Source organism: Asterias rubens, chromosome 1, assembly GCF_902459465.1.
Source record: "Asterias rubens chromosome 1, eAstRub1.3, whole genome shotgun sequence".
NCBI lineage: Eukaryota > Metazoa > Echinodermata > Asteroidea > Forcipulatida > Asteriidae > Asterias > Asterias rubens.
The window spans coordinates 9,102,382-9,124,305 of NC_047062.1; the positions used below are offsets into that span (position 1 = coordinate 9,102,382).

At 38.8% G+C, this 21,924-nt stretch overlaps 1 protein-coding gene across 2 annotated transcripts in view; it reads right to left on the bottom strand.

Moving 5' to 3' along the window:
- The window catches only part of LOC117299354, a 58,648-nt gene that overhangs the window by 12,927 nt on the left and 23,797 nt on the right, over positions 1–21,924 (bottom strand). For both annotated transcript variants that reach the window (XM_033782894.1, XM_033782887.1), the window contains exons 3-9: positions 12,067–12,280; positions 4,175–5,038; positions 2,353–3,488; positions 1,953–2,007; positions 1,414–1,469; positions 680–775; positions 71–174 (exon numbers count right to left, since the gene is read on the bottom strand). In XM_033782894.1, coding sequence (XP_033638785.1) covers positions 71–174; positions 680–775; positions 1,414–1,469; positions 1,953–2,007; positions 2,353–3,488; positions 4,175–5,038; positions 12,067–12,280 — 2,525 coding nt within the window. The remainder of the gene's footprint in view (positions 1–70; positions 175–679; positions 776–1,413; positions 1,470–1,952; positions 2,008–2,352; positions 3,489–4,174; positions 5,039–12,066; positions 12,281–21,924) is intronic.

Below are 21,924 nucleotides of genomic sequence, written 5' to 3' on the forward strand. Positions count from 1 at the left end.
AGGGGGTCCCTGGTTGGTCTTGATTGCCCTGTAAAGGCAGATCTTGGTGGGTTGGGTTAGGGTTTCTTACCTCAATATCACCATCTGCTACTTGAAGACAGTGATGGGCGTACTCAGTGTTACGGGCCCCACCAGGCAGCGCTGCTGTTGTGGCCAACATTATAAAGTTTGTCACTGCAAGAAAGGAAGAAAAATACACACATAATGTCATCTCATGGATTTAAGGATGAGAATTAAAACTTAATATAGAGCATGTATAAGCTTTAAAAAAGTTGCTCATGGCACTTGAAGAGGAAAAACAAATTAGGACTATTTGTGCGAGTATGCTTATTTGAACAGGTATGATTTTAAATTTGTCTTGAATGTTGTGATGGATGGAGATGATTTGATAGTCAGTGGAGGTTGGTTTCACACACGGGCTGATGCTGCAGAAATTGACCTGCCACCCAAAAGAGTAGAAGTCATGGGGTCAATTTCACAAAGTTAGGTCAGAACTAGTCCTAGGAGAATTCAAGGCTAGTCCTAAGTTAGAGCGAGTAACTCGTCCTAACTCAAGATAGGAATATTATTAACTCTATGTGAAATCTGCCCCTGGGCTGATGAAGCATTTTTTCTTCGCAGACTTTGGGCAGAATGGGGATTAAACTTCCACAGGTTGGAGGCATAAGAGGAAACTTACATTCACTGGTGGTGTACTTGTCATTTGTGGATGGATGCCAGGCTATCCATCCTAATGGCCCAACGCGGTGAAGGTCATCTACATCCTCTTCATACACTGTAAACAAAAATCAACATAGCCTCATTACCATACTCTGCAATTCAGCCTATGGTGACGACGCTTACTGCTTTTATAACAAATACGTGTCAAACTCAGGCTATCAGAAAAATAGGTTGACAATCTATATGATATATGAAGCATCTCATACCAATAGTAGTTTAAATATTTTTTTTTACATGCGACGTGCACTGTATGAGAGATTGCCATTTCATGCAATATATCTTTGGTCCTCTAAAAGTCTGCCTTGTTTTTGTTAATACAACAAGCCCTTTCAACTAAAATGTACACCTTGTTTCCGCTGTCTGTAAAGGAGGCAAAACAATTCTTTCCTTATAATTGCACAAATGCATCCAAGCTGTGCACACGCAAGTATACTATCTCTCCACCGTCAAACACAAACAGTGATTGGTGCAAGCATCTGGAGCTATTATTAATTTTGGTTTTGCACATACACACCAATGCGTGTTAGCACTGTATACTAAGTACTTTCGTGAGCTCTGTGAGAAACAAATCACAGGCACATTAATCGGGTGGGATTCACACTCTCGACCTTTGCAATGTTAGAGCAGTGTCTTACCAAGCTCGGTAGCAAGGGGCAGTTGGAGGAAGTTTGTTTTAAAACTATTAGGACTTACATGTACATTTCAGGTCAGGTATTGTCGCTTGGAATTCTGGTCCCATGTTGATGTGTCTGCAGACAGGGGGAAGAAGGCAAACAAAATTCAACAAACTTAAGATGGGTTACAAATCCCTGCTTGATAATCATTGCATCAGCAGTTCTATTCAGAACTGAATTTTGGGTCTTTGAAAAAAAGTAGGAAGATTTGGACTAACATAAATGGTGAAAGCTTCAATAAACTTTTCAGGCCATTTAACCAGTTTTTCTGAATTTCCTTCAGCAAAAAATACAAAAATAGCAAAAAATCAGACTTAAGTAGAACAAAATTCATGTCTGTCTGTTGCAGGGCAATAAAATAGCCCGTTTATACAATTTCATTTTTATAATACAATGGGTTTGTATAGAATGCCTCCGATAGGTGTGAGCACACACCTATGCCAAAGTGGTGGGAAAAACAGTCATCCAACACTTTCTAATAAATTTATTTGAATAAAACAATTTTGATGGGTAGGAAGGAAGACTAAATTAATTACTCCTCCTTAAGAGACAACTTACGGCTCCGTCGTTGAGAAGGCAAAATCCGTCACGGGTTCCTCGACTGAAGCACTTCCTACAAACCAGACATACAAATATAGATTCATGTCAAATAAATTACTCATTTTCATCACAATTGTGAACCTCAGTGATTTGGGATGACACAATAGTTTATTTTAACTTCAATGAGTTACAAAAGGTAAACACACAAAAAACACCCCAAAATTTATACATACTGCAGAATGAACAATTTGTGAAAATGGTCAACCATTATATTTGTATTCAATGGTTTTCAGTTTGTTATGAAATATCAAATAGGAAAGGAGGTATGAGCCGAACAGACAATTTTCGTTATTGTAAAATTTTCAAATACCGTTTCAAAATAAATTGTACCTTTGTGAAGAAGTTCTTTTTGACTTACCGGTACTCCTGCGATGCATGGAGATCATACTTGGAGTTTTGGGCGTCATTGTCGGCAGAGCAGGAACTTGTCCAACATTGAAATACAATCCAGGCCCACTACGAATCGGGCTCAACATGGGTGGTGGGGTGTAAGGCGGAGGCGTGGTACCCGTTCCAGAACTACGATAATGATACTGATACATTCCACCCATCTCTCTTGGGGATCTCATCTGTGACTGATAGGTTCCGGGGATAATACTCCCCGGTGTTCCTGTATTGACGCAAGATGGGATGTGTAACGGTGACGGGCGAGGGCGCTTTTTGGTAGGACTTGATTGCGTTGGTGGTGGAGGGTTCCTGAACACCAAGTGATCCTCCGAGGGTTTCATTGCCTCCAGCTTGGGCGGACTTAGTTCATGCTCTGATGAGAACAGTTTACTCTCCGAGACAGATGTAAGTGGCATTTGCTGTACAGCAGCAGAGGCATTCACAGGTTCCGACTTGAGAAGCATTTGAACAGTCTGAGAGGATGTGGGTGGGTAGTTCATCTGTATAGGATAAGGCATGTCTTTGACAGGGTTGGCAAAATGCACTGGCATGAATTGAGGGTACGTCGATGTCAACGGCTGATGAGGAGGAAACAGAGCATCTTGGAAAAACGGGTTTGCCGGTTTAGGCACACTGGGAACATTCAATTCCCTCTTTACCTGAGTCTGCAGATCAAGTTGAGCTGGTCTCAGGTGACTTATGTTCGGCGGCTGCGTCATTTGGGATGCTTGAGGGAGCCCTTGCATCTGCATTCCAAATGGGGGCGCCGGAACTGACATGTGGAGGGACGAGCTCTGCATCTGGTTAACGCTTCCTTGACTGACAGACATAGGGAATTGATGATTCGGGATAGAGAGTGGGACAGGAGCCATTGCTGTCGTCACTCGAGACTCCGGAGTGTATCTTGTCTGAGAGCTGCGGGGCGGAGTCGGAACTCGTTGCTTAGGCTGGGGTTTGTGGTCCCCCTTATTTGAATCCGATTCAGCCCGAGCATTGTTATAGCCTCCATGGAGTCTCATGTGGCCATTTAGAGCTGGCATACTCTTAAACATCCGCTTGCAAACTGAGCACTCAACTGGCTGTTGATTCTTCTCTCTACCATCGGAACTAGCGCAGGAAAAATTTTTAAAAAACTTAAGTTAGTCCCCAGTTCATTACTGATCAATTTAGCAAATGCCGCTCCACAGAAAACCTTTTGCTGCACCAAAAAGGCAAGTTTTGATTCCCACTGAACATAGCCCTTACAACAAAATGACTGTCATACCAGACACTTTAAAGGGACCTACTCCCTCCAAATGGCAAAACAAAAAGTGTAAATCATTATTGATACTTGTTGGTTGATTCTTTTTTTCTTCTTCCAAGTATTAGAATGCCTTCAAAAGGAAATTTGGAGACTATTTGATATGGAATACTATCTCTTCAACTCTAACCACCTTTAGTAGTTTCCACTAGAAACCTTCCCACATTCACTTGATACTTCATCCCTAACCACCTTAGATACTTTTCACAAGAGACCCTTTCCAACATTCACTTGACTCTTCAACTCGAGTACTTTCCACTAGAAATCCTCCCACATTCACTTGAAACAATTTAAGCATGTTTCAACTATCAGCAAAACTTACACACAATCTCCTCAGAATGGTACACCCTCCAACACGCTTCAATGTACTGAGCATAAATAAAACATTTCTGTAAAGTACTGAATCCAAAGTCGGGCAAAAACATTTTTATCAAGTGGGGGGCTCATTTTTTTTTTTTTTTTTTTTTGGGGGGGGGGGGGTTAAAACAAATACCTTTTGGCAGGCGAGGGACCTCTGGGTGATGGCTGTCTGACATCTATAGATAAATTTTGTGAATTTCCTAAGGCTGGTGGCCTTGTACTTGGGTTAGTCAACAGGTTGCTGCCTGATGCTCCTGTTATAGTGGTTGTAGACAACCGTGGGCCAGGGATTCCCTCCATGATAAAGTTCCTGCTATTTGGTAATGTCTCATACTGGTTTGACATACTCCACGAAGAGGATGATAACTGGTTTGAAGGGTTAATGAGATCGGGGAAACGGTGCATTGACGATACATCTTGATGGACAGGTAACTGTGGGTTGATTGACATGTGTTGTTGGGAGTCTGACGGGTTGTTCGGCGAATTAGACTGTATTGGGTTATTCGTCTGCGCCCGCTGAGCAGCCTGAGCAAGGAACTGCAGCGCTGCACTAGAGCTGGCACCCTGACTATCCGAATTCTGGTTGTTGGTGTTGTTCATTCCACCTTGCTGCTGCGTGGGTGCTTGCTGGTGCTGCGTCTGCTGCTGCTGCTGCTGCTGCATCAACCCTTGATTAAAGTTGTTGACAGTCAGACTCCCCATGCTAGACATAGTATTGACCGTGGTGATGAAGGAAGTGCCAGAGTTAGGGGGCGGGTGCCCCTGTACCTGAGCCTGGACCTGAGCCTGTGCCTGATTAGCGGCAGCCTCTTCAGCAGCGATTAAATCAGGGTCTCTCTCATCCCCTGTGTAGTTCATGTTATCTTCCATTGCCAACCCATGGTGCTGCGATTCAAAGTGTCGTCTAAGGGAACGGATGTCGCAGTAGGATTTGCCGCAGTCGGGCACTGTGCACTCGTAGGGTTTCTTACTACGATGGGTGAGCATGTGACCAGCCCTGCAATGAACCATAACAAAACAAATACATGAATATATTTTCGCCTTAATAACAAAACTGATGTAGTTTTGACAGAGAGTTAATTATTCATTTTCCAAACCAAGGCCATCAAAATACCTCTATGCTGCTATACAAATGGAGTCAATAGCACAAACATGACTGAAACAAACTAAAAAGGGTTGACCTGTTTGAAACAAAAAAAAAGTAATTATATTTTGAACAAGTAATTCGTCAAATTGGTCACTGGTTTGTTTCTATAAACTGTACCTGTTTTTTTTAGAATGAAACAAACACATATTGTTTACATAATATTTAGCTTACAGTCAAACATGTCTGCTTGTACAATGTTTTACGTGTGTACATAACAAAATTTACCCAACTGCTTCAAACCATATCCAACAAGTTCCTGACACCAGACAGAGAAGTTTGACATTCACGTACCATTCTCAAGACACTTACAGACAACACAAAGCTGTAAACTTTAACATCAACCTCCACAGATAAATGGAGCCACATCTATGTAGAAATGTCTGACACATTAGCAGTAGCCTTGTGTACCTTTCTATGACCTTGGTGTGCAACCAGACTGACCAGACTATTGACCAAACCGAAGCTCTATGCAAATCAACTACAAGCTAGGCTCGATCGATTCAGCCGGTCCCTCTTTCACTTCATCTAAATCCTCTGTGAACGAACCCCTTCTAAAGTTTATATTTTTTCTTCTTCAGTTGTCTTAATACTACAGTTAAGTTTATTTTAAGAAACTAATATAACAGGGAACAGTCAAAAGGCTTTAGTTATGTAGAACTTAATTGGAAACAACTTTGGCCATGGCAAGGTAAAACCTTGTGACCTTTCTGTGGTCATATGAATATGATCAATACAGGTGTACTGGCCACTTGTACAGATAGTACAAAGGCACTAGTGCATGTCATAACGACCAACCTGCATGGGGCCATTCGTATCCAGGGGTGTGTTTTTGTGTCACCTATCTGCAGGAACAACAAAAGGCTGAACAATCTACTGAATCAATAGCTCTGACAGCCAATGTAACAAAAGAAATACCACTGGCACTAAACATGGTTAATACCTAGGGTTCCTATGTTTGCTGTAACACCATAGGATATTTATATCTGCGGGTGGTTTTTTTTTTCCTTCACTGAGACTATTAACTTAACTCACTCAGCTGATGGTAAAGATAATAGCGAGAAGCGATTTATGGCAGTATTTAGAATAAACATAAACGTATTTGATTTAAAGTCATGTGATCCACTCATAAATTATAGTAGAACTCCTCCAGATCCTTAAGTTCTCTCAGAACTAAACAGAATTTCATGTTAATTCTACTTAGTATTATAATAATAATAATAATAATAATAATAATAATAATAATAATAATAATAATAATAATAATAATAATAATAATAATAATAATAATAATAATAATAATAATAATAATAATAATAATAATAATAATAATAATAATAATAATACCACATGGGGGTTAACTTATATTTGGTTTGCGGTAACACAGTGTGTGTAATCTGGTGAACCCTGTATCTACTTGCCAGGTAGAGTTTGTTCTTTAGATAATTGTCTTGCTATTAAATTCTACTACCGTGGAGTGTATTTATCGGATTGTTTGGGAGACTTCTTAGTTCTGAAAAGAACTGTCCTGCTTTGAGCGGAAGGAGGTTAATAATGCAACCCCATTAACATTGCGTTTCTTTACACCAAAACACCATCAACACTTCACCATGCAATGCCTCAAATCATGGAGGTTGAATAGACCGTATTGAATATGACGTAAAATATGTGCCCTACAACATGGCGCCTGTGCACGTGTGCGCGTGCATGTGCTGTATAAATCAAACCGGTAATGTTGCGTGCTTCATTGATGTACGCGTTTGGACTCGCATACGATTTGCCCTACAAGACAGCTACTTTCATATGAAAAAAGGGGTTATTCAATACGGTCTATTGGCACAGGTAAAATAAATGATTAGGCCTACACGTACAGTATGCATGGTGTACATGAATCCCTGGGTACATGGTGGGCAATAAACTTACAACAGGTCCGTATAAATCAGGTCATGTGTAGTATGAGGTGCATTTAAAGAGGTGAACACCAAAATCATCGCAAATAACCAACAAATAATCAAACAAATGTTCTAATTAAAAATATATATATATTAACTAGCCTAAAAGACAAAGTTGAACATAAACCAATATCGTACAGATGTAGGGGAAAGAAAAATCAATGGCAATAATAGTGTGAGGAGCAGGTCTTCACTGTGTGGTAACGACCTTAGTTAATGGACCTGAGTTAAGTTGGTGGCTAGCCACTGTTAATGGGCATGGTCCATTAACAGCAACCAGCCACCAACCAGGTCATTATCACACACAAAAAAACATTTCCTTAATGTCTTCTCTGCACGTATCTTCAGGCCTACAGGTTAAGTGGCATTCAATAATCCCTTACTTTCATTACAAGAAATACTTGTGCAATAATTAGTCAATGGCGTGAGGTTTCGTCCCTAATTGCATTAAGACTTTGGGTTTGTAAGCAGTTTGTAACAGCTATTCTATTTTCTCAAGAAATCTTTTTAACAATAAATGCAATACATGAGGCCAACTGTGTCTATTCTCAATTCTGACACTTGCAACTCTTTGGTTTGAATACACTGCAAACATCCTCGATATTCTTGCACCTGGGAGACCAATGATTATATGGAACAATACACTCAGCTCCTTTAAACTATAAAAAGGTTTCTGCCATTATCTGATAACGTTCTCTCCACAACAAAAAAAGCATCCATTGAATGTATTTGAGTAAAGTCCAATCCACTCAGGAATGCAGTGAATAACGCCCAGGCAACTTTTCAAAGCCAGTGGTCAACCACAGCCAGGAGACCCCCAAACAAGTTTTGTAGTTGAGCCTCCTTGGTTTTCCCCTAGCCCCTATACACCTGTCTGTGGCTATGGAAGCGCAACAATAGCCCCCTTGGAGGTTACGCTGTCAATGCATTTTAACAACAGCTGCATTAGCAGCGAAGGCATGATTCACATTACAGTATGGTACAAGTAACTTTCGTTTTCCCACTTGTAGACAGGTATTTGTGCAAATTTGAGGGAGCGGGGCCCCAATGCTGGAGGGGATGATTGTCAAATTACATACACGTAGTCTTGCAGCTTTGGTGAACACGAGGGGGGGAAAAAAGTTTAATAGATTAAAAGTAATAAATTTTGATTCGGTGGTTTATAAGAAAATCATTTGGTTGTACCCATACACTGAAAAAAAGGGGGGGTACTTATTAATGTGAAAACTAAAAAGTTTCGAGAAATAAGTTGTTATTTTTAATTAGCATGGTAAGACCTTTTCTTATTGAGAGGTTCAACGCAGCACATTGGCTGCATCTGATATCACAACAATGCTATGCACACAATTTATCCGAACTTGGAGCATTTTTTAAAGTGTTTTAAAGTGCATGCATGCACAGTTACACCCTACACGCATGTAGCGAACATAACATGTACATAGCGATAAGATCGGGTTTTGAAAAACCTTGATTGAATCCATAAAATTGCCTTACTTTTATAATGCTTAATCATTATGGCTGAACATCAGGTCTGGTTATACATGTAGGTACAATGATGGTAATATAATAGACCTTATCACAACTACATGGTCATGTGCATAAGGTTTGGAATGAGGTGCATGATGGTCTAGCTAGGGATCAAACTTGATTTTTAGCTAGACCAGCATGCACTTCATTCAACAACTTGCGCTTTAGCCATGGGTATTTGAAAGGAGGGACTAGCCATCATTTCCTCATTAAACTTTTCAAATTTTCAAATAATCAAGTACAGTTTTCCATATCCGTCACATAAGTGCCAATTCCAAGGTAAAAATCATTGCCCTTACAAACACAAAGTATCAGGCCTGTTTAAAAATGACTGTAAAGAATTTGAGGATTGTGAGTAGACTAATAATCATGTGAGGGAAGAATGTGACACACAGATCAGGAATTTGATCCATGGGCTGGCTGCCTATGCAGCAAATGAACAATGTTGCTAGTAAAAAAGCATTACGGTCTTTGTCACAGAGTCTGTCAGGTGGTAAAGAGTCAAGTTTGATGCATACCGGCCAACATGAGCAGAGCAACAAATGACCAGAGGTCTACAAGAGGTCACCCTCTTTTGCAGAGATGTTTTATGATTTGTTCCCCCCTTATTTATTATTTTTTAGGTGTTCGTGCATTTCAGCAAGAACACCTATTGTTATTGCTCTGTTTTTTTTCTTCTCCATCTACCTTCTTCTTCACCGTCAACTCTTCTCTACAGCATAACTCAAGATTCAAGCCAAACTGAACCTTGAAACTCATCAGACAATTGAACCTCAATACGAAGACGGCACAGTTTTCATTACGTCATGATGACGTCATTAGGTGTCAAATTACAAGGTTTTTAAAGTTGAAAAGGGACCATTTTCGTTTTGCTGTATCTCAACGAATATGAAAGCTATGATGTTCAAAGTTTTCGCATCTGATAGACCAAGACTGGGGCAACATTTGAAAAGTTAACACCAAAATCGTACGACCTTAGCATCTGGGTCGTTACCCTGGGTCGAAGTTCACCTTCGGGTTTTTTCGTAAAAAAACAACTTTCGAGCTTTTCTACGGAATAACTCAAGATTGAGATTGAATGGAATGTTGAAACTCAACAGATAGTTGAACCTCAGTATCAAGACAACACATACTTAATTACGTCATTATGACGTCATCGGGAATTGAATTATGTTAGATCAAAGTTTATTATTTGTAAAAATCATAACTCAAAAACTATGATTCGGATTTTGACAATCTACACATCATCGGATAGATCATTAAAAAATGGACAAATGCTTCACAGAACACGTAAAATATTTTTAATACTTCTAGTGCAAAACGAAAGTTGAAAATTTCATAAAATCTTATCGTATTCATGTTTTTAAAACTACTGATCATTTCAACGTAATTTTTGTTTCAGATTGTAAAACAGCAATCCCGCTCAATCTTTTGCACAGAAATAACAAAATTTGGACCTTTACATCAGTCGAAAAGGGACGTCAAAGCACCTGTTGACCCACGCGTTTACCCCATTTTGATCAACAACGCACGCTATGTACGCTATGCAGTGCAAGCGCCGATTTTTGGGGGGGAATTCCCAAAAGTGCTCTCTTTAGTCCAGCGAAAGAGGGCGCTGTAACGTTTTTTAGTAACATCGAGCGCTGAGTGAATCGCGGTGAATCGCAATAGTTGAGTAATAATGAACAACGTCTCGCACCAAAACTACAAGTAGGAATACATTTGCATTGATGTTATAAGATACTATATTATAACATACATAAGATACACCTTCAGATAGTCCATCACATAATTATAAAATGTTTACAAGTCATACATCAGCTGAAAGGTTTTAATGAACTAGTCAGGATCTACACAAATGAAATCAGTTTAAACTTGGCTTCTTGTTCAAACCAGCAGAGGTTGAAAATAATTGGTCAAAGAAAAATAATTTCACAACCACACATTTGATTTTTTATATATTTATACGTCATTGGGTAGGTATGTAACAACTTAAGAAACGATACACAACATTGACTATTAAACCCTGACCTCCAGTTAAACAGGAAGATGCAGTTAATTATTTGAAAAAATATTACTCCAGAACCAGAAATTAGTTGTTTATTATCTGAACTTCGTCAGATAAGGCTTTGAAAAACATTACTAACGCTATAATTTGTGACCTGAAAAAATTGTCTTCCGGTTCAAACCGGATGTTTAAATTTTATATTTGAAAAAAAATCATAACATCTGAACCATACATTGGATTTTTTCAATCTATGCATCATCTGAAAGGTCTTAATAGACTTATCACGTGCTATACAATATGCGACCCTGTTTGACCTTGACTTCCAGTTAAAGTTGGAAATTGATATATAATGTTTGAAAAATAAAAAAATCCTAAACCACATGATTTGATTTTTATCATCTATACGTCAAAAGAAAGAACTCAAAAGACATCACCAACGCTACCAAGTGTGACCTCATTTGACAGTACCTTCCGGTTCAAAACGGAAGTTGAAAATTTATATTTGAAAAAATCATAACTTCTAAACCAAATATTGGATTTTTACAACCCATCCATCATTTAAAAGGTCTTAATAAACTTATCACGCGCTACATAAAAAGTAACCCCTATTTGACCTTTTATCCGATGCAAACCGGAAGTTGGTGTTAAATTTGTAAAAAAATCATAACTCCTTAACCAGTCATTGGATTGATGAGGTAAAATGTTGTCACCAATTCATTCACTCACTCACCACGAACACCTTGTTTTTGTAGTAAACAAAAACTGTACATGTACCTCTAGTTTCTTTTTGGAAATCAAAACATTCCAGTTTTAAGGGGCCTAAAATCTAGAAAAATTTGAACAATTCCGATTAAAAGGAAACAGTTGGCAGGTAAATGTATGTTGATGATCTGTGGGGACAGTTGGCCTGCCAAAATTTTCTTGACCTATTGTCATCATCAAATAATAATAATAATAATAACCGTATTTATAACGCGCCTTTTGCCAAAGGATACAAAGCGCCAGGTATTATTACTGCAAGGAGTGGGGGCGATTTTTGAGATAATATAAGACCTAATCCTTAAGCACAATGTAATGGTTTACAAGGTGCTGTGGCGCAATATGCTGCCAATCCAGCCAGGAACACCGGGGCGAACCCCTTCTCTTTTCGACAAGTGCACTGGGTTCTTTTACATGCGTTTAAACAACACATGGGACCAACGGCTTTACGTCCCATCACATGTAGCTTATTTTGAACCGGCAAAAAAATTGTTATGTTTTTTATTACCCCAACATAAACACAACAACAAGCAGATGTAGACAGTGTTGCAGGTTGACTTCAGATGGAATCTTCATGTTATTAAAAACATATTTCAAGGACTGGCAAATTTTCTTGTCACAAATAATCTACTTACAGGTGATCTTGCCTCTTGAAGCTCTTTGCGCAGAGTACACATTTGTGTCTCCTCTCGCTGCTGTGTATCAGCTTGTGCTTCGCCAGGGCACTGGAGCTCCCAAAGATCTTACCGCACACCTGGCAGGGTTGCGAGTAACGATGCCCTGGGTTGCGCGATGGTGGCCGCCCCTTCCGCCGAGGTGGCACATCAGTAGTACCGTCATTGTTGACCCCTGGTCAAAGAAAACAAGCAACAAATATTTCTGTTACCAAACTTACTTTACATGTGTCTTACTTTGTATCCATGGTGCTTGCAAGCTAGCAAATGAGGTCACAATTCTGGCCAATTGTAAACAAAAAAAAACATTTCAATTTAAAGCGCAAGGTGAACCCTGCAGTCAGCATCTCTTGCTTGTATGCCCTTGTATGTCTATTTTTATGCGTCTTTGCTTTTTTTTTTGCTGCTACAAATGTACATGTATATAAAATACTTATATATATTTTTTTATATTTTTCTAATTCTATTTTATTGTTGTTCTTTTTAGGATCAGCTGGAGACGAGAGCCTCTCGACAGGAACTGTGTTTCTTTTAGGCAATCCTTCGGGCTCCAGCTGTTTCTTTTTCTTTACTGTATTTTAATTTCTCTTTGCTGTATTTTTCAATGTTTTTAACCTAATTAATGTGCATTTTTGTACTTTTTATTCCCGAGAAATGAAATAAATATAAATTTAAATACAAAGTTTCCCTTGTGGTTAATTATTTTATAAATGAAAGAAAACCGTCACATCCCCTAAGGTGATCCCTCTGCTGCTACTTCCCACGTTGTACATGTATCTTACACATTGGTGTGATCCCTGGCTACACGGCAATTACACGTTGTTTGGCTTTTAACTGGCACCACTAACAACAAAAATATTGAACAAAAATGGGAACTGCCAACCTAAGAAAAGATACCTTATGTAGTTGGTCGAGCGCCGGCACATAATTCTTTAGGCTACAGGTTCAACTCCTGCCTAACTAGTCAACTTTTCTCTGTTCAACCCAAAATTAATACTATTTAAAGACACTGGACACAATTGTTAATTGTCAAAGACCAGTCTTCTTACTTGGTGTATCTCAACATATATGCATAAAATTACAAACCTGTGAAAATTGGAGCTCAATTGGTCACCGAAGTTGCAAGATAATAATGAAAGAAAAAACACCCTTGTCACACAAGGTGGTGTGCTTTCATATGTTTGTTTTTGAGACCTCAAAATCTAATTCTGAGGTCTCAAAACCAACTTACGTGGAAAATTACTTCTTTCTCAAAAACTACGTTACTTCAGAGGGAGCCGTTTCTCACAATGTTTTATAATATCAACAGTTCCACATTACTCGTTACCAAGTAAGGTTTCATGCTACTAATTATTTGGAGTAATTACCAATAGTGTTGACTGCCTCTAAATGAACGGACTAATGTTTCATGAGATTCATGTTTCTTGAAACAAAACCTTAAAAGTCCTTGACCTGAAGTAACCTTATAGAAGAATAATCCCCCCCCCCCTTTCCCCGAAGGAAAAAAACTCAACATAATCAAGGTCTAATTCTACCTCCATGGTTGAACTGAAAAAACAAATTCATACAACATAAAGCAAACTCAATGTGTGTCTTAGTATTTTGAAAAGAATGAAGATCTCTTGTTGGTTGTTTTGTTTATAAATATATGATCAGCCCAACAGGAAGACTCTATTCAGAACACAAACAAAACAAAAAAAAAGCTTCCAAGCAAACATAAAATATTAGACGCTGATGACTCTTTTGAATCCATTATGTAACAGGTGTTTTGTAGGCCTACACACATATTTATTACCATTTATATATTTATACATGTACATGTACTGCAAGAATGTCATTAACATGAACATTAAACATCTTTGCCTCATGACGACGTGTATGGAAATATGGTTTTCATATGTAATGTACACACAGGAAACACCAAAAGGATGTAGAGTGTACATGTAATGAGTACAGATGTCTGTAGAATTGCATGCAGCATACATGTATAATTTTAACAAGCATGACAATTAACACAGTCTTCCATCATAACAAACATAACCATTGATTCCAATTATGTACCTGAGGCCATGAACTCAGTTGTAACAAGTCGCATCAGTCAGTAGTATGCACAGGTTTCATAATCATTTCAGAACGGTGTACTTAAAACTCAGGCGTGCGATCCCTCATGTTTATCTCTGGTGGTCGTCCCTGCCATTATTTCCTCTATCAGTCCAAAACACCCACACAACAAACAATGACAACCACTTGATGTTCTCAACACACACATGTACGCACAACATCAATGAGTGACGCAGCTCCAATCTATATAGTGTAGAATAATCCGTGGTTAATTCTAAACACCAGTCCACCTACAATACAAAGAATTTCTGCAGCTTGCACTGTCACTGAACCAGCATTCCTCAGACTATATCCCTACAAAGGAAACGCAAGTGTAGAGTGCAAAGCACATCCAGAGCGTTGGATTCCCTGGTATTCAAAATACACCAGGGTCCAGGTAAGGTCATGTATCCGTGGTCGACACCAGGGCTCACAACAACTTCCCTCTTTAGCGTGGAGTAGCGGTACCAGACAACACTGCTCTCTATAGTATGGGTAGCAGAATGATCATCTGTGTGTGGGTGTTCTTGTGTGCTCAACAGTGGTAGACCAAGTGTTGCAATGAACTTCATTTCAATCATAGGGGTCATGTAAACAGCACCAGTTCCTGCACATACCTGCTACCTTGGAACAAACCCAATCCGCCTAGACTTCTACCAGGGTCATGTCTGCCTCATATACCAACAGCCCGTGGGAAACAAAATATTGTTTCTTTTAATCTGCCCTTCAAAAAACTTTGTTTACTCAATATTTTTTTCCCAGGCTAACAAAAGATAACATCAAATTGAATGACATGTTAATAACCCTTTAAAAGACAATTATTCATGTCATCAGTTTTGATCACTCTCAGACAAATTACAGAAAATCAAAGAACGCTAAACACTATCTTGAAAAGCAAAAACTAGTTTTGCTCTTTGTTTTAACACAATATGAACCACTAATAATCAGTTCACAAAGCGAGAGCCAAAAAAAAATTTCAGGGCAGTCTAAAACCTCTATCTGTAAAATTCAGAAAGAATGAATGAAAACTGTTTTCCTTGAAAGAAAAAAAAAATTATGTAGTGCTAGAACTTAGCATAGTCAACTAATAAACGTATTTTTTTCACAGCCACCCAAGGATAAGTAGACAACAATGGCACAAGGCCAGCATGTTCAGAACTGTGTGACAAACTCATTTCAACTCCTACCATACTGCATTGAACAGCGCCCTCATGTGGCTCAAAACTGAAAGCCATTTATAAATAATCTCAAAACGGATACACTGGACGGCAGGAACAGACTGAGTTTCATGAGTAACAGGCCTATAAAAAGTATGCATGCTTTTTAAATAACAGTGCGGGACATGTAGCTAATGCATGCACGTTTACTCCGGCAATGTTCTGCTCTGCGCGGCATGTTACCAGCCCAGGGATCTGGGCTCATTTTCATACAGCTGGGCACTTTGGTAGCCCTATACAGGACTCTTACTCAGTGCTGCACACGGATACAGAGTCCTAACTATTAGGGTCCGTTTCTGGGCAGAAAGTTGTCAAAGCTTCATAACTCAAATCTTACCTGCAACAAGCCACTAATCTCAACAGATTCACATTCCATGGCAGCATACATTTTTCTGCGGTGGGTTTTGGTCGTCTTTTTCTTGAAATAATGCAGCTCCCAACGTTAAAAAATTCAAATTTTTTTTCGTTCTTACACAATGTTGTCTGCTGCCCTGCGTAAGCGTATACATTTGCGTGCAAGACGCAAGATGCAAGACGCATGTAACTCTTGGTCACCAAATCTTGACTGCACAGCGTTAACACGCAAACGCAATAAGGCCGGTTTATAGTCGCTGCAACTGCGGGCACGCACCTGACAATTCAAAATTTGATTTAAGGTTCATACTTCATAAAAATAAAAAATAAATAAGCATTAAGTTTGCGTTCGCGCGCAGAAACGAACGCGTCAACTTGTGTTCATACATTCGTCCGGTGGAAGGATTAAATAAAATGCCTTCCGTTCAAATCTTTATCGCAAATTTCCACAATTTCCTTACATGAAATCACTGTCGTTTGACATGTGGTATTCTTTCAAGCTTATATTACACAGTTTTGGAAAAAGAAGCACCCTTTTTTGGCTTTTCGTATCAGTGCGCTTCCTTTTACGCTCTGCGGACTTTAAAAAACGGGTCCGAGCGCTGCGTACACAGTGAATACGCAGCGAGTATGAACCAACCTTAATGTGTGTCGTGTGTCTTGGGTACGCACGGCAGACTGAGAGAATTTGATCATAAACAGGAATTTTTTAATGATGGGAGCTGCATTATTCCACGAAAATGACGGATTTGTTAAGAATATATGACGACCAAAACCCACTGCAGAAAAATGTGAATCTTTTGAAATTAGTGGCTTCTTGCATGTAAGATTTAAGTTATGAAGCTTTGAAAAATTTCCGCCCCCAGAAATGGACCCTGATATTCAGGACGTCACTGTTGTAATACGAAAGTGTGAGGACTGCCAGGGCCAGGTACTTTGGGTACTTGTGTGACGTGAGACGGAGTTCACGTCTATTTTGTCTCATTTAATTATTGTGTATTTCTCCCTAAACAAGTAGAAAACTTACCTTTGAGATGTAAAATTTAATTCATGTAAAAACAAGTGATATAGATCCGTACAATTCTCATAGATTACTTTAGTTCTATGCGACGAGATGATCGTTGTATGGGCGCCGCCATTGCACACTCAGTTCATTAATATTCATTAGGTCTATGACTCGTGATTCGTCATACCAAATAAGGGAGACGCTGTTAGGACTTTCTTTCCTTAAATTAAGCTTGTAAAAGTGCAGAAAGACCTGGGGTTATTCATAAATAAGTTCACAATCATTACTTGTCTTAGTCTCGATTTATAAAACCTTACAACTTTCCTTTTATTAAGGGTTTTATTGCAAATGTTGTCTGCTTTTTTCGTAGCGCGCGAATCCTATTTTGCGTGGCTGCCTTCAGCCAATCAAAAAGCGGTAAGAAATTCGCGGCCTATATAAAGGGAAAGTTTTACAATGTATGTTCAGTTGCTGTAATAGAAGCTGTCCTAAATTATCAGGTTAGTGTTGGTTTGCTTATAACTTGAAATGAAATGCACCCAAAATGATTTATTTACGACAAAATGTTTGACGATTGCTGGAAATTATAGTGTCATATTATTTTACATCTCAACACTCAATATAAAAGATTTGTGGCTTTTATTTGTGGAACTTTTTGTGTGCTGTATTTTACGTGAATATTGCTTAAATAAATCTCTCTATATAAATATTGTGTGCTGAATTATCGGATATTTTGGGCCACTCTTTACTGAATATCAGGAGAAAATTATCGGGTTATTGTACATAAATTATGCTAATTATTTAGTGAGTTGCTGTAATAGAAGCTGTCCTAAATTATCAGGTATGGGGACAGTGGCAGCAACTCACTCACTCACCCTTAAGTACGGACTCCGCATTTGGAGTTACTCAGCAACCGACTCCGCATTGCGAGTCGTAATATCAACTATATGCTTCGGGGCCGAACGTTAATTTATATACAATGTATCAACTCCGCATCGAGTCATTTAGCTACTATGGGGTCGGCGGAGCCACAGTATAAATCCAGCCGGGGGCTGAAGGTATAGCTTAGGCTAATACTCGTCATAATGACTCCGCATCAGTATGATTAGCTACTATGGGGTCGGCGGAGCCACAGTATAAATCCAGCCGGGGGCTGAAGGTATAGCTTAGGCTAATACTCGTCATAATGACTCCGCATCAGTATCATTAACTACTATGGGGTCGGCGGAGCCACAGTATAAATCCAGCCGGGGGCTGAAGGTATAGCTTAGGCTAATATACTCGTCAGTAATGACTCCGCATCAATATTAACTACTATGGGGTCGGCGGAGTCACAGGATAGTTGCAGGCGGGGCTGATACTCGTCATAACTTGACCCGCATCGGTATTATTATAACTACTTGTTTAACGGCTCAGGGAGTCAAGGTTTAATTCCAGTCAGGGACTGAAGGTGGAGCTTGGAGCTACTACGCGTTTAACGACTCGGGGAGTCAAGGTTTATTCCAGCCTGGGGCTGAAGGTATATTAGTTATCATAGAAACTATTAGTACTCGTCTTTTACTCCGCATTTTGAGTCAGACTAGATGATTCGGCGGAGTAAACACAGTTAATGGAAAGGGGATCGGCACTAGCCATCTATAACCAGTCCAAGAACTAGAAGAGAGTAATCCCAGCAAGGAGCTGATAGTAATATGAGTCAAGGTTTAATTCCAGTCAGGGACTGAAGGTGGAGCTTGGAGCTACTACGCGTTTAACGACTCGGGGAGTCAAGGTTTAATTCCAGTCAGGGACTGAAGGTGGAGCTTGGAGCTACTACGCGTTTAACGGCTCAGGGAGTCGAGGTTTAATTCCAGTCAGGGACTGAAGGTGGAGCTTGGAGCTACTACGCGTTTAACGGCTCAGGGAGTCAAGGTTTAATTCCAGTCAGGGACTGAAGGTGGAGCTTGGAGCTACTACGCGTTTAACGACTGGGGGAGTCAAGGTTTAATTCCAGCCTGGGGCTGAAGGTATATTAGTTATCATAAGAACTATTAGTACTCGTCATTTACTCCGCATTTTGAGTCAGACTAGATGATTCGGCGGAGTAAACACAGTTAATGGAAAGGGGATTGGCACTAGCCATCTATAACCAGTCCAAGAACTAGAAGAGAGTAATCCCAGCGAGGAGCTGATAATAATATGGGCGGAGTAACACGTCCTACACTTAGTGTGTGCCAGTGGTTTTTATTATAAATGATGTAAATAGAGAGACGTCTCACAGCAGTTTCAGAGTTAATAATTTTGATGGTTTTATGAGTTAAATAAATAATTGTTGAAACTGTTAGACATGTGTCAATTCCAAGTTTTTGAGTCCATTTCTTCACTTAATAATTGTAAGCTGCCTGGTTATATATTTTAGCCCAACGGACTTGGGGAAGTTAAATTTATTTGTATCACGGTGATAAGTGGTAGGAGATACTGTAGAGAGAGACAGCGCCCCCACCGACCGCCGCGTCACACTTGTTTTGACACAAACAGATTTACATTAAACTTACTCAGTTTGAAGATTATGGTGGTAGAAAGCTTCCCTTATGAGAAATGAGTAAAACAATGTCACAAATATAATTTTTCGTGACATTGTTTTACTAATTTCTACAAAAATACAGCACCTCAACAAAACTTTTACTAGATGTTTGTGTCAGACTTTATGGTAGTTGTTTCAAAACGGTATACATAATCTTCTTCATAATAACAACATACACTGTATCTGTGGAGTGTTAGCTTGATGACGTCATCATGTGTCAAGTGGTATTGCTTTAAAGGTGCACTTTTCAAAGCTGTGTGTCTGCCAAACCAAAAGTTCGACTGAGGTGAAACTTGGTGTATTGTTAGTCAAGGACATTAACTTCTTGTACTCGAAATGACATCATGATGACGTCATCATGTTGTTTTGACAATTTTTGCAATTTGGATCATTTATTACAAATCTTGAGAACAAAGCAAGGTGCAATATTTGCTTTTTACACAAACTCTCAATGTCTAGTTAGGAGTAGCCTATTTTCTGAAAGTATTTGAGTGTCAGCCCTGTTATGTTAACTGCTGCCATGATAACCGAAAAGCATACTCTAGTTGACTCGGGGAGAACATTACATCAACACAAGTTTCTGGGTCATGATAGTGTTTGAGTTATGCCGTGACGGTGCAGCTACAGTGCCTTGAAAAAATTTACTGTTTCTGAATCATGGGCAGCTACATTGTAGATCAAGTTTTGTAAATGTATTTGTTTATAATTTATTATTTTGAAGGCAAGGCAGGGGAAATCCTATGTACATGTGTAGAATAAAATTAACCTGATGAAAATTATGTCCACGCAGCAGGAACAATATCTAATAGGAATACACAATCTGAGAAGCATTACTGAGATTAAAATTTGGGGGATAAAAACTGATATATTTTGTACACAACTTCGAAGTGATTTTTTTGTTTTCTTAAAACTATTTTTACTATCGAAAGCTGCTGTAGGCTTCTAACCTAAAGATTTGTATTTCCATTAATTTTAAGAGTAATTACCAAACATGTACCTTCCCTTTAAGTATCTCAATGAACTCAAGCCCAGGTCTGTCCATTTAAAGGGTCTATGTACATTTTGTAGGACAAAAAAACACAATGTCTTCAGATTTACACTAAACTTACAGTTTGAAGATAATGATAGTAGAAAGCTTCCCTGAAAATATTACCTGCTGAGGTGCTGTAGTTTTTGAGAAATGAGTAAAACGATGTCATGAAAATAATTTTCGTCTCGGTGATCATGAGACGAAAATTATTTTAGCATGTAAAAACTTATTTTCATGACATTGTTTTACTCATTTCTCAAAAACGACAGCACCTTAGCAACTAATATTTTAAGGTACGCTTGTTACTATAATTATTTTCAAACGGTGTAAGTTTAATGTAAATCTGTGGACATTGTGTTTGTGTTACAAAAAGTACCCAATTCCTTTAACACAAAGTACTGTATCAGCTGGTCTGAAATTGAATAACCTGACTAGAAGCCTGTTGTGATGATGGATTGGTGGATGTCTATTCAATAAAATGTAAATGGTTTCTCTGAATTGGATATATAAAGAAGCTGTCTGCACATTGTAAAGAAGAGGAAGTATTGTGCACAAATACATAATAAAGCAATTCTGCAACAAATCTGTGTCACAAAATGTGAGTACACAGTAGGTTTTAGATTAATTCTAAACAGGTAGGGCCTATAGTTTTGGAATAATCAACACATTTTCAATTCATCTGTGAACTACAGACCTTCGGTATTTCAAAGTTGGTAATGGTACTGAATAATGAGTCAAATATTATTAAAATTTTTTGTTTGTTTACCCATACACTGATGAAGCACTGTTTACTCTGTGCTTTCCCGAGTCCTGTGAAAAAAATATCACAGGCATGTTATTCGGGTGGGATTAGTACCCATGAGTGAAACATTGCCATGCAAAAAACTTCCATACAATTACAATTTAAGCAGAAAATATTTATTGCAGTTTGTGTTTCGTTGGTTTTCTGTAATCTAAAAAATTATATTGGGAAACAACTGAACTATGAAAGGTTCAATATGTTAATTTGAGGCATTAAAACGTTAATAATTGCATTTGTGATACCAACCTTGAGAGGTGTTAATAAATGGAGTTTTGTAGAGTGCAAGCTCATAATCCTTGGATTGCAAATAAATCGTTGAAAATGTATACATAGTTTTGACTCACACTTTTGAGTCCATCAATAATATCAACACTATTTACATTGTATTGAGTTAAAGACAGGCCTGGTTTATGTTTTAGGGTTTTTATAAGAGCTTCCAAGCTTTGACACAAACTTGCTCCAGCTAAACATATTGTAGACTGTATCAAATTTCAATTGCCATTATTCTCAAGCATCCATCCCCCTGACACAGGACAACCACCCAAATGTGAGAATGAGAGTTTGCATGTTTATACTAGAGAACTTATTCCACCATACCGACAGTCATAGAAATGAATAACTCAATGATTGGTCATGTTGGTCCAGACTTTTTACGGAGCACCCGCACATCATGTCTGTAGGATAGGTATCACATTATGTGTGAAGCATAATTCATTGTACAATCTTGTGAAGCAGAGTGTTTCTCAG